Genomic DNA, 13,715 nt, shown 5'->3' on the forward strand with positions numbered 1-13,715 from the left:
CTCTAACATCCCCCAAACACACCTCTCCTCTAACACACCCCACACGCACCCCTCCTCTAACACACCCCACACGCACCCCTCCTCTAACACCCCACACATACCCCTCCTTTTACACCCCCAACACACACACCCCTCCTCTAACCCCCCCACACACACCCCTCCTCTAACACCCCCCCACACACATCTCCTCTAACACCCTCCCATACACACCCTTCCTCTAACACCCCCCACACACCCCTACTTTAACACCCCCCCACACATCCCTCCTCTAACCCCCCCACATACCCCTCCTCTAACACCCCCTTCCCCAACACACACACCCCTCCTCTAACAGCCCCTACTCAAACACACCTCCTCTAACACCCCCCTCACACACGCCCCTCCTCTAAGATCCCCCCACACACATCCCTCCTCGAACACAACCCCCACACACACCCCTCCTCTAACACCCCCCCATACACATACACACCTCTCCTCTAACACCAACACACACACACCTCTCCTCTAACACCCTCCCACATATACACCTCTCCCCTAACACCCCCAACACACACACCTCTCCCCTAACACCCCCAACACACACACCTCTCCTCTTACACCCTCACACACACACCTCCTGTAACACGCCCCCTAACACACACGCACAGACACATACCCACCCCTCCTCAAACATGCCCTCTCACACACACACACACACCTTGCACACACCTTGCACACCTCTCTGGATGTAGCCTCCTCATGCATGCCATTCGTTCCAATTGCCTTGCAATGTGGCTGGCAGGAAATTAAGATTGTTTTTAAGAAGTGGCATCACGTTGCCTGCATTTTGGGTTTTCTAACCACTTCAACCTCATTCCACCCACCCCAGTTCCTTCCTATAAATATCAATTCTTTTTAACAATATAAAGATGCGAGTTTAATTTTAAAAAATCCCCATTGCATAACATTCAATTAAACTCTATTCATTCCCAGGTACATTCACTCTCTCTCTCGCTCTCTTCCCATCCCCAACAATCACTCAACTGTCCTTCTAGTAACTAAAGTAAAAGGAGCAGCTGCATCACCTCCTGTCCTAGTTTTCTTTCATCACATTGAATAAAATATTCCTCATTGCATTTTGTATTTTAGCAGCTTCTCATTTGCAAGTGGTACATTAGCATTGCCACTGCAATCCTGTGAAAAACAGTGCCAGCTACAGTATTTCAATAATGTAATTTGCTTTATAACATGGAATTCAATATTTTAATCACATGGATATTTTCTGCATTCAGGAGGGCTTTTGTGTCCTAAAATATGACTTACTAGGTGGTGGGCAGTCACATTTTTCACAGCAATTAATCCAAATATTGAAAGCTCACACATTGGCTTCAATTACTACAAATAATGTACACTCTCAGTGTGTCTCCATGCTGTTTTTAACCAATTCCTCTAATGGAGATAATTTGTTTCAATATTCGTGCATTCTTTCCCAATCAGAGTAGGCTGCCTGTATGAAGGAATGGGTAAAGACTTAACAGAAAAAGACCAAAAATGTTTCAAACTGTTCAGATCTGTGCTATTTCATTTTGGGTATAACTTCAGGATACTTTAGCTACATACATGTTGAATTTTTTCCAAAGAGTGATCTGTAAGTGGAAATAAAGTTGATTGATCAGAAAGTTCTAACTATTGGGAAAGTAGAAATAGTAACTGTTCCTCAACTCTCCAGAAAATGCTCTCCCTCATTTCTTTTCAAAGAATGATGGACACTTATAATGTCAGGAAATCAAAGAGTGACCACAGTTTCAAGAAATGTGGCAAGCACTTAGGGCAGGGTGAGGTCCCTCAAACATAAATGTGGGAATGATAAGTTTATCTTGTTTTAAGTGATTTTGATTGAAGAATAAATATTGACCTGGGCACTCTGGAGAGCTCTTCTGCGGTTTTTTGTAATTATAATATAGAGTTGACTGAAAGGCGTAAATAGGTTCACAGTTTCTATTTTCTCCCCAAAGCCTTCATCTTTGCAGAACTCCATCACTGTCAAACTAGAATGTCAAACTAGATGATTTGCTTGAGTCTTTGGCCTATTATTTTAACCAACATCTATCTAGCTCAGTACTTAGAGTGCTATCACTGAGCCACAGTTAATCTCTTTGAGAGCTTTGATGAGAAGCCAATATTACTGCCAATATTCTATGGGAGAATATTAACTAATAAATACTTCAAAAGCATTTAATTGTAATTTTTTTTTCATTACAGTCAGAAGCTGAGCCTTTTTGAACGTGTTCGTAGTGCTGGACCCAGAGGTGGCACTGTTAAGAGCAGGCTTTTTACACCTCAAAATACAGACGGAGTGGAGGATAGTCCCTCAAAGGATCAGAAGAGTTTAGGTTTCAGTGACCTTCGAGCTGCAGTTCGCATTAAAGCCTTTGGCTTCAGACAGAGCTCAGAAGGTACAATTTTTTTCCTCAAGTTCTATTGGTCAGTAGAAACAAGGTTTAAATTAATATTTATTAAGTGCCTTATCATGTCTCTCAGAAATGTTTCAAAGTGCTTCAGAGACAAGAGCTGAATCTTGTCACCTTAACTTTTTGAAATGGGAGATTGTGTAATTTCTGGATCAATAACCTGGAGACAAGAGTGCCATGCTTTCTGGAGCAAAGCTGCTGGAAGGGAGTCGAATTAACAACCTGCCTCTGGAATCACCATTTAGTGTGAGACAGTAGGCATTTTGTGGAGGCAGCAAGGCATATCAAAGCACACTATTTAAATCAGCCTTCTCTGTGACTGCTGAGGAGACCAGCACACAAGAGGTTGGAGCATATTAAATTTAAGAAGAGGCTGAAGGCAAGGAATTTTCTTAAGAGCGCCAACCATGACAGCAATGTCACTGAGATGCCACTGCACTCGTAGGTTGTTGCCTCTGGATGACCTGAGGGTTTCTGTTTTAATGTCTTTGCCATGGTGCTCTAACTTCCTGCTCTGCACTTGCCTCCTGTGTTTGACAATTTACATGCACTACATGGGCCATGTGCCTCTGGTAATATTTAATTGCCTGAGGAAAATGGCTATTAATAGCTTTTTAAACAACCCCAGTAGACTTACCACAACTGCTTCAGTGTTACCAGTGTCCCTCAGTCCACCCCAGAGAAAAGTGGCCAGATCAGCCCAGAAAAGTGTTTTTTGTTCAAATTTTCCTGACAAGCTGCCTCAAAACCAGCCACCATTATCTCCAATGGACTATCACCAACTTTCTTATATTGGCAAATGCAGCAGCAAATTTGTATCCAGTAGAATACCACAACAGCAATGGGGCGATTTACCAGTTTTATAAAAAAAGAAAGTTCTGGAAATACTCAAAGTATTAACTCTATTCCTTTTTGCACAACTGCTGGCAGAGCTACTGAGTATTTCAAGCATTTGCCAATTTTATTTCAGATTTCCAAGATTACAGTATTTTGCTTTAATTGAAGTACAAATTAATTTCTTTTGGTGGTTATTGATTAAAAGAAGGCACATTGACCAAGAAAACTTTGTTCGTTTTCTGAGTGCACAGAGACCTTTTAACATTTATCAAAAAATATGGATTGATTTACTGTCGGACATGAAAAATGAAAAGTCTGAATGCACAGTCCGTGATGCAATGTAGTGTAAAGCTAGATTATGAGTTCAAAAATGTGTGTGGTGCTCAATCTATACCCTTCTGGGTCTGAGATGAATGGTATCAATTGAGTCAAGCTAGTGAACATACATGAGGATGCTAGCTAAGCTTTCCTGATGCTAGCTTGAGGCCACTTATGGTTTATTGACTGGAGATCAACTAATTCAGCACAACTAAGGAACTTAATCTGGGATCTTCTTGGTCTACAAGTCCCAGCACTGTAGTTAGGTATATCAGCAGAACTATGTTTAGCAATAGTCTTAAATGTAATAAGAGATGATACTTGTTCTTGCATTTTGTCACCTCTGTTGTTTCTGATGTCTGTTTGAATTCCTCAGTGGAAAGAGGGTAACCTCAACTTTTTGTTTGGAATTTGCACTCTTGTGATTTCATAAATTTTTAGTCAATGACAAAATTCGATGGAGGCATTGATTATTATCAACTTTGCTTTCAAATGAAATTCTGGTATTTAACAAGATCTTTACTGTTGCTGTGTAGATGCTGCTGCTGAGGTGGACCAAGAGCCTGAGGACAAGGGTTACCAAGCTGAACTCTTGGAAGATTTGATCCCTACATTGAAAACTGTCATTAGGGCTACAAGGTGGGCCTTACTACAAAATAGGAAAAATTAGATATTTATAGTGTTTTCTTTTTGAGTGCCACATAGAACTTCAATAATTATAAACAACAGTTTTCAAAGAATGCTTGATCTGCACTTCATAATGCTCAGCACTCAATATGCAAAGGATGTGTTCTTGTTAACAGTCATGAGGTATAATTAATAAAAGCTAGAGAACTGTATATTGTTGCTGGTATCTTCTCAGGAGGACAGGCAGATATGTGGAGTTGGCACTCTGATAAAATCAGTCATAAGTGCATTGAATGGTAAAGGTTGGTCAGGGAACTGATGGCTTGTTCCTGCTCCTAATTCATAGTTGCATATCCTTTGCTTTACCTACCTAGACTGGTAGCCTATCTTCTTCCTACCAAAGTATACTACCTTATATTTAACTGTGTTGAACTACATTTGCCAATTATTTGCCTGTTTTTCAGATCCTTGAGTGTCATCCTGGAATTCGCTTCATTCCTTCACAATATTGACTATCACACCCAAAATGGTATTTTTGATTCCAATCCAATGGTATAATTCCCCTGCAGGCGGGTTTGCAACTGCAGTGCCTTTCTCACCTTTCTCAGCACGTGTCCACCACTGTTATAAGTAGTGAGAGAGGTGTCAGGCAGCCCGCCTGCTCTTGTGAAACTGGAACCCTGATGTGGCCGATTAATGACTAATTGGGGGCCACTTCCTGCGTATTTCATGCACAGCAGGTTCCATTAGATGTACAGTCTGGATTGTTTACCACACTCAAACCTGTTTCAGAGACATTGACAGGCAGATTACCACTCTCATTTTAGTTGATTTTCGTTTAGGACTGAAATTCTCATTTCTAGCCAATAATTCCAATCCTGGCTCTTTCCGAAATCGGGAGTGTACCTGAATTTAAACATTGTAGTGTAGAAAAATTAAGGGGGTTTTGGGTCCAGCAGGGAGAGAGGGTGTTTGGATCCAGCAGGGAGAGGGTGTTTGGGTCCAGCAGGGAGAGGGGATGGGGTCCAGCAGGGAGAGGGGAATTGGGTGCAACAGGGACAGGGGATTTGGGTCTGTTAAGGAGGGGCTTTTTTGGGTCACAGGTGTTGATGTTGAGAGAGATGTTGTTGGGTTCCAGGGTGGGAGGGGATTGGATGTTCAGTTTGAGAGTTCTGTTTGTTGCTGAGAAGGGTGAGTGCTGGTGAGATTAATAGGTATCCAGAATGAAATTGTGTTTTTAATCCTGTAATTTCCCTGGGTAACCATTAATGTATGTGAAGGGGAACCTTCTGAATTCTCTGACTTTGATGGATTCCTTTAGTGGTTTCAAGTTGCTCACGAACTGTTCTTCAGATTCTTCGATTTCCCATGCACTTCCCACAGAATCTGCTGGGGCTGGGATTCTACAAGCTCCTGATACCCAACTCCAATTCATGCAATTTTAATCAACATCCAACCATCAGCAAACCCAAAACCGATGATTTTAACGGGTTGCCATTTGGAATTGCTTTAGCTATAGAGACCTTCCAATGTACTATGTCTGACATTTTACAATGGTTGGAGGATGTTTAAATGTCATTAGGATGATATCCTGATCCATGCAAAAATTATAGGAGTTCATGACTAAAGAGAACATACTGTGGTGAAATGACTGCGACTGGTAGGTTTCACCCTCAATGAGAAATGTGAGTTTTCCAACGACCCTGATTATCTAGTTTTCTGGGGCATATCATTGATAAAGATGGCATAAAGAACAGGAGAAGCTTTTTCTGTTCCAAAGAAAGTAAATGACTTAAAAAGATTTCTGTGAATGATAAACCAATTAGAAAAAATTATTTAGTCCACTTTGCAATTATCACGAAATTCTTGAGACACTTATTCAAAATAAGGAGAGATGCTTATGAGACGAGATGCTCATCAAGAAAATGTCTTTCTGAAAATCAAAGCAATGCTGACTTTTGCTGATGTTCAGGCCCATTACCATCAATAATCCTTGGTTATTATTGCTGTTGATGTTTCAGCAATAGGAATTGGAGCAGCCCTCTCCAGCAATGCTTATACAGAAAAGGATACAGACTATTTCATTGTCCCAAGCACTTTTTGATATGAAAGCCTAATATGTAGTTACTGAAAAGAAAATCCTATCAGTTGTGTGAGCCTGTGAGAGATCTTCAACTTAATTCCTGGGACTCGTAGTTCTTATAAAGATGGATCATGAATGACTGGTCTCATTGTAAGCTGCCAAAAGAAATTGGCAAAAATCCCTCCATGGCTACAATGTTTTGTGTTTGGCTCATGATATTTGGATGCACAAGAACAAACATGTGGAAGAGAAATTACAAATATCAACAGATGCCCTCTCGAGTGACTGTTGCCAACGTTTCACAAGCTGGTAAAGAAATTGCGAGCAAAATCATTGCTAGCAAAATCAATTCATGCACTCTAGTAACAAAATTATGTGGCCAGTAACACAAACAAATCTTAACCTCATCAAAGAAGAACATAAAAAGGAACCTGAATCCTATACTTCAAAATTTCATAAAAGGTTGGCCAGAAAGAAAATACGAAAATAGTATGGCTAAATTATGAAGAACTATTTTGGTTGTAGACAATGACTCACTATTGTTAATAACTTATTGATTTTCGACAACAATATTGTTATCCTTCATTCACTAAGAACCAGTATCCTTAACAAGATATATTAAGGGTACCTCAGTTTAGAACTTAGCATCAGTAGGTAGCCAGGAATCCCTAAACAGATAGAAGATGTCATAATAGATTATCAGACATGTGCCACAAAAAGAGAACCATTGATTCCCACCAAACTGTGGGAACTTATAAGTCATGTTGAGGTTGTACAGGACATTGGTGAGACTTCTTCTGGAATACTGTGCCCAATTCTGGTTGCCCAGTTATAGAAAGAATATTATTAATCTGGAGAGGGTTCAAAAGAGATTTACCAAGATGTTGCTGGGTGTGGAAGGTTTGAGTTATAAAGAAAGGCTGGATAAGCTCTGACTTTTTTCACTTGAGATAGGAGGTTAAGAGGCGATCTGATGGAAGTTTATAAAATACTGACAGGTATAGATAGAATTAATGGTAGTTGTCTTTTCTCTAGGATGGGAGATTTCAAGACTAGGGGGCACAATTTTAAGGTGAGGGGAGAGAGATTTAGAAAAGACATAAGAGGCAATTTTTTTAAACAGAGGGTGGTTCCCATGTGGACTGAACATCCTGAGGAAGTGGTGGATGTGGGTACAGTTACAATGTTTCAAAATACATTTGGATAGCTAGGTGAATAGGTAAAGTTTGGAGAGGTATGGGTCAGGAGCAGGCAGGTGGGACTAGTTGAGTTTGGGATTATGTTTAGCATGGACTCATTGGACTGAAGGATCTATTTCTGTGTTGTATGACTCTATGGCTAAGCTGTTTGTGTTTGAAGGATGCTTTTACTTAATACTGGACATGATTTCTCTCAATCGATCAAAATAGAAATGATGTTCCACCACTGTGGTTTCAGTCATCAAGGTCTTACATTAAATATTTACCTTTCATAGAATTCCAGATGTAACTATGTTTAATGACAGATCACAGTTTGCCAATGAGACACATAAAAAATTTGTAATCATTTTGGAGTTCCAAAACAACACTTGTTCACCAAGATATTTTCAGTTGAACAGATAAACTGAATGTGGAGTGCAACCAGTCAAAAGCCTTGTAAAGAAAATGCCGTCTTCTTCAAAATTATACTAAACTACTCAAATAAAGGCAGAAATACTGCAGATACTGGAAATCTGAAACAAACACAAACAATGCTGGAGAAACTCAGGAGGTCTGGCAGTATTTGTGGTGAAAGAAACATAAGTAATGTTTTGAGTTGTTATGACTTATTCAGTCTGTGATTCCTGCAAGCAAGTGAAAGGACTTAGAAAAGCAAACTCAATAAGCAGCAAGTTCGGGCAAGTCAAAAGGATCATCGCAGCAAAGCCTCTCAACAGAGCCCATTGAACTGCCTTTTCAGTTCCTCCCTCAACCAATAACACCATTAATTTTGCCTGTCTGTACATGTGTGAGAGGGAATTTTATGAAGAGTAAGTGTTTTAATCAGTGAAATTGTATGTCTGTGATTCAATAATGGTTTACTCATACTATAGTCTATTTGTAATAACTAGTAATTTATTAAATAGAAAACACAAAGGGGTTTGAAAACTGTAGGGGTGATCTTAGGAATGGCATTAAACAGAAAATTTGACAAGTGAACATTAAAGGACAATCTGTAACTTTTACTGACTTTAATCTGCAACTAGATTGGGCAAACCAAAATAGTTATAATACTGTGGAGGAGGAATTTCTGGAATAATACAGGATGCTTTTATGGACAATATGTTGAAGAGCCAGCTTGAGAACAAGCCATCCTACACATCCCAGGCATTGCATAATAAGAAAGGAATAATTGACAGTCTGGTTGTGTGAGGATCCTTGAGGATGAGTGACCATAATATGATTGAATTCCTCATCAGGATAAAGAGTGGCATAGTTGTTTCTGGGACTAGGGTCCTGAATCTAAATAAAAGAAGCTATGATAGTATGAGATGCAAGTTGACTATGATGGATTTGGGAGCATTACTCAAAGGGATAATGAAACAACTGCAAATGCTGAAGATCTGTAACAAACAAAAACAAATTGCTGAAGGAACTCCGAAGGCCTGACCGCATGTGTGGAGACAGTAGCACAGAGTACAATAGGTGAATGAGGGTGGGGATGGTGGTGATAGGTCAGAGAGGAGGGTGGGGGAGGGTAGCAAAGAGTACAAGGGGTGAATGGGGGTGGGGATGAAGGTGATGGGTAAGGGAGCAGGGTGGAGTGGATAGGTGGAAAGGAAGATAGGCAGGTAGGACAAGTCATGGGGGCAGTGCTGAGCTGGAAATTTGCAACTGGGGTGAGGTGGGGGAAGGGGAAATGAGGAAACTCATTGAGGACCTGGGGTTGAAGTGTTCCGAGGTGGAAGATGAGGCGTTCTTCTTCCAAGCATCGGGTGGTGAAGGAGCGGCGGTGAACGAGGCCCAGCACCTCCATGTCCTCAGCTGAGTGGGAGGGGGAGTTGAAATGTTGGGCCACAGGGCGGTGTGGTTGATTGGTGCGGGTGTCCCAGAGATGTTCCCTAAAGCACTCTGCTAAGAGGCATCCAGTCTCCCCAATGTAGAGGAGACTGCATCGGGAGCAACGGATACAATAAATGATATTGGTGGATGTGCAGGTGAAACCTTGATGGATGTGGAAGGCTCCTTTGGGGCCTTGGATGAAAGTGAGGGAGGAGGTGTGGGCGCAGGTTTTGCAATTCCTGCGGTGGCAGGGGAGGGTGCCAGGAAGGGAGGGCGGGTTGTTGGGGGTGCATGGACCTGACCAGGTAGTCACGGAGGAAATGGTCTTTGCGGAAGGCGGAAAGGGGTGGGGAGGGAAATATATCCCTGGTGGTGGGGTCCGTTTGGAGGTGGCGGAAATGTCCTGGAATGATTTGGCTTGTAGAAATGTCCTCGGATAATTTGGCTGGCGGAAATGTTGTTGCCATACCCACCCTCCTCTCATTTATCTCTCCACACTGCAGGCATCCTGCCTGTATTCCTGATGAAGGGCTTTTGCCCGAAACGTCGGATGCTTGCCTGACTTGCTGTGCTTTTCCAGCATCACTCGAATCCAGAATCTGGTTTCCAGCATCTGCACTCATTGTTTTTACTTAGCATGTGTGGAGAGAAAACAGAGTTAACGTTTTAAGTCCTGTGACCCTTCTTGAGATGTATCACCAGTGATTTGTTTTTATTTATTACTCAAAGCAATGACAGTGGAAAGGTAATAGCAAATATTCAACAAATGTTTGGGTGCACTGCAACAATTGTTCATTCCTGTCTGGCACAAAAGGTAGCTGGAAAAGGTGGCCAAGCCATGGCTTACAAGGAAATTAGAGATTATATTAGCTTCAAGGAAAAGGCATATTTATTGAGCAGAAAAAAAACAGACCTGAGGAGTGGGAGTAGTTTAAAATTTAGCAAAGGAGGACAAAGGGGTTAATTAAGAAAGAGAAAGTAGAGTATGAGAGTAAGTTTGCAGACAACATAAAAATTGATTGTAAAAGTTTCTATAGGAAAATGAAGAAAAGAAGATTGGTGTAGACAAATGTAGATCCCTTACAGTCAGCAAAAGTGGAATTTATAATGGGGAACAAAGAAATGGCTGACTGGCTAAATACATACTTTGGTTCTGTGTTAACAAAGGACACAAATAACATATCAGAAGTGTTGGACAACACAGGGTTCAGTGAGAGGGAGGAACTAAAGGAAATCAGTATTCTTAGGGAAATTGAGTTGGGGGAATTGATGGGACTGAAGGCCAATCAATTACCATGGCCTGATAATTTACATTCCACAGTATTCGAGGAGTGGCCCTAGAAATAGTGGATGCATTGGTGGTCACCTTCCAAGATTCTTTAGACTCTGGAACAGCTCCTCCAGATCAAAGGATGGATGTAACCCCACTATTTAAAAAGAGAGGTACAGAGAAAAACAGGACTTGTAGACCAGCTAACTTGATACCAATAGTGGAAAAAATGCTCGAATTACTTATAAAAGAATTAATAGAGCACTTGAAACAGTGACAGGATCGAACAGAGGCAGCGTGGATTTACAAAAGGAAAATCATGTTTGACAAGTCAACTGGAATTCTTCAAGGATGTAAGTAGTAGCATTGATTAGGGGCAGCCAGTGGATGTGGTTTATTTAGACTGTCAAAAGGCTTTTGATAAAGTCCCACGTAAGAAATTAGCACATGAAACTGAAGAAAATGCTGGTGTATTGGGATGAATAGACTGGTTAGCAGACAGGCCGGGCATGACTGATGGGGAACCACACAGATCAGTGTTTGAACTCCAGCTATTTACAATATAAGTGATGTACATGAGGGAACTACATGTACTACCTCCAGATTTGCAGATGACACAAGGTTGGGTGGGTAGGTGTGTAAGCTGTGAGGAGGATGCAGAGATACTTCAGTGTGATTTGAATAAGCTGAGTGAGTGGACACTTGCAAGGCAGCTGCAGTACAATAGGATAATTGTGAGGTATCCACTTCGGTAACAAAAATAGGAACACAGGTTATTATCTAAATAGCTATAAATTTAGACAGAGCATGTGCAACGAGACCTGGGTGACCTTGTACACCAGTCGCTGAACATAAGCATGCTGGTGTGTAAAGAAGGCAAATGGTATGTTGGCCTTCATAGCAAGCGGATTTGAGTACAGGAGCAGGGATGTCTTGCTTGAGACCACACCTGGAATATTGTGTTCTGCTTTGGTCTCCTTATCTGAGGAAGGATGTTCTTGCTATGGAGAGAGTACAGCGAAGAGTTACCAAACTGAATCCAAGATGGCAGGACTGACATATGAGGAGAGATTGCACTTGTGAGGATTAGGTTCTCTGAAGTTCGGAAGAATGGTGGGGGGGGGGGGTCTCATACAAACCTATAAAATTCTAATAGTACGAGACAGGGTTAATATTACTGGTGATGAGAGAGTCCAGAAACAGGCGTCACAGACTAACACTATAGCGTAAACCATTTAGGACTGAGATGAGGATAAATTTCTTCAGTAGTAAAACATGTGGAAATCACTATCGCTGAAAGCTGTCAAAGACTACATGATTGCAAGAACGAGTTGGATATAGTGCTGATGGTTAAAAGGATTACAAAATGGGTTGAAAAGTGGGTACAAAGATGATCAGCCATGATCATAATAAATAAGAGAGCAGGCACAAATGGCTGAACAGTCCACTCCTGTCGATATATTCTATGTTGAGGTCCTTGCTTTCTGTCAACTTGGGTCTGGTAAAACAGGTGAAATGGGTAAATTTACATTATAAAGTCTTATAAAATGTTTTTATAAAGGTTTTGTGATGACTCTGAGGATAGCAGGCTTGATTGTTACCTACATGTAACTTCACTGAGACATGGCAAGTTAGTCAAGTCATGAATGAGCCATGTTATTCTCAGTCAATAAAAGCTGACGTTTGTCTATTAAAAATAACATTTCATTTTCTCCAGTAATATGGTTCCAGTACCACCCATTTGATCTCTAATTCAAGACAGAACCTGGTTTTACACCTCCCTTTTTGTATGCCACAAACTCTTTTTCTCAAACACTGAACAGTTCAGATGTCAGTGCAGAATAATGTAAAATACCACTCATTTTCTGTTGTTTTACTCCAAATGAATGATGTCAATGTACATTGCTCATTTGTTTAATTTTTGTATTACTATTTATTTTTGTTGAGGCTTTGCTTTTCACCTTTTAAAAAGAGAATTGTTGCACATATGACTAATGAATAGTGCAATATAAAGTTTCCACAGCATCACACAGGTTATCTCTGTACATAACTAATACTATCTCCAGTTAATCTCTTCCTGAGAAACTCATTAGAATCTGTCAAAGATTCATATTTGTCCTTCCTCTGGGACATTCTGTTGCTACTGCCCTTTCTGTGAATTTGAGATTTCAGTGAATCTTTATCACATTGTGGCTTGTTTTTATTGTGTCAGAGTGAACAATAGTGGGTTCTATATGACATTGACACAAATTTATGCCAAAAAGCATTAAACTCTTAAACATTTTAACCTATGAATCATGCTCATGTGTATTGACCGCAACGCAAAACTCCCCAGAGGTTAAGTTGTGATGAATTTTCTCAAGTGACATCAATCTTTCTTCCTCTCCTTTTCCGTTTCATTTATCCAAATAATTCAAGCAAAGATGATCTGAGCTAGAAAAAAAAGGAGGCAGATTTTTCTTGTTCTTCTTTTTCTTTTTCTTGTTCTCTCCCTCTGGTCATTTATTCTGAACATATTACTCATCTTAAAACAAGGAGATATCTCTCACTATTCACATCGTCTATCCACATGCAGATTGTGATTTAATTTTTCCCTATTTTTAGAGAGGGGTGGTATATTTCTCCCACTCCTATTTATAGACACTGACTTTGTAAGGGCCATACAACAATATGGTAAAATTAAACTTAAAGGTTTATATCGCACACTCTTAAGTATGGGGAGCATTTTGCTGCACTAGCACTCTCTCAAACACACATAGAATCAGAAAGGATAAAGAGATCATTCAATTTGTAACAATTTAAGTACAAAATAACTGAGCGATACCAGTTTAACAATATCATTACTTTTAGGTTCGAGTCCAAAGACCAAAACTACTGTTAATCATAGAGTCATAGAGGTGTACAGCATAGAAACAGAACTCTTGATCCAACTCATACATGTAACCAGCTATCCTAAATTAATCTAGTCCCATTTACCAGCATTTGGCCCATATCCCTTCCTATTCATATACCCATCCAGGTGCCTTTCCACCCAAAGGAAAAGACCTTGTCTATTTACCCTATGTATGCACCTCATGCTTTTATAAACCTCTATAAGGTCACCCCTCAGC

At 40.5% G+C, this 13,715-nt stretch overlaps 1 protein-coding gene across 1 annotated transcript in view; it reads left to right on the plus strand.

Annotated features, from left to right (window-relative positions):
- Window positions 1–13,715, plus strand: part of kcnq3 (potassium voltage-gated channel, KQT-like subfamily, member 3) — a 435,667-nt gene that overhangs the window by 405,257 nt on the left and 16,695 nt on the right. The window contains exons 10-11 of the mRNA XM_043688263.2: window positions 2,242–2,435; window positions 4,142–4,244. Coding sequence (XP_043544198.1) covers window positions 2,242–2,435; window positions 4,142–4,244 — 297 coding nt within the window. The remainder of the gene's footprint in view (window positions 1–2,241; window positions 2,436–4,141; window positions 4,245–13,715) is intronic.

This window comes from Chiloscyllium plagiosum, unplaced genomic scaffold, assembly GCF_037043375.1.
Source record: "Chiloscyllium plagiosum isolate Xiang-an unplaced genomic scaffold, Cpla_swu_hap1 HiC_scaffold_4, whole genome shotgun sequence".
NCBI lineage: Eukaryota > Metazoa > Chordata > Chondrichthyes > Orectolobiformes > Hemiscylliidae > Chiloscyllium > Chiloscyllium plagiosum.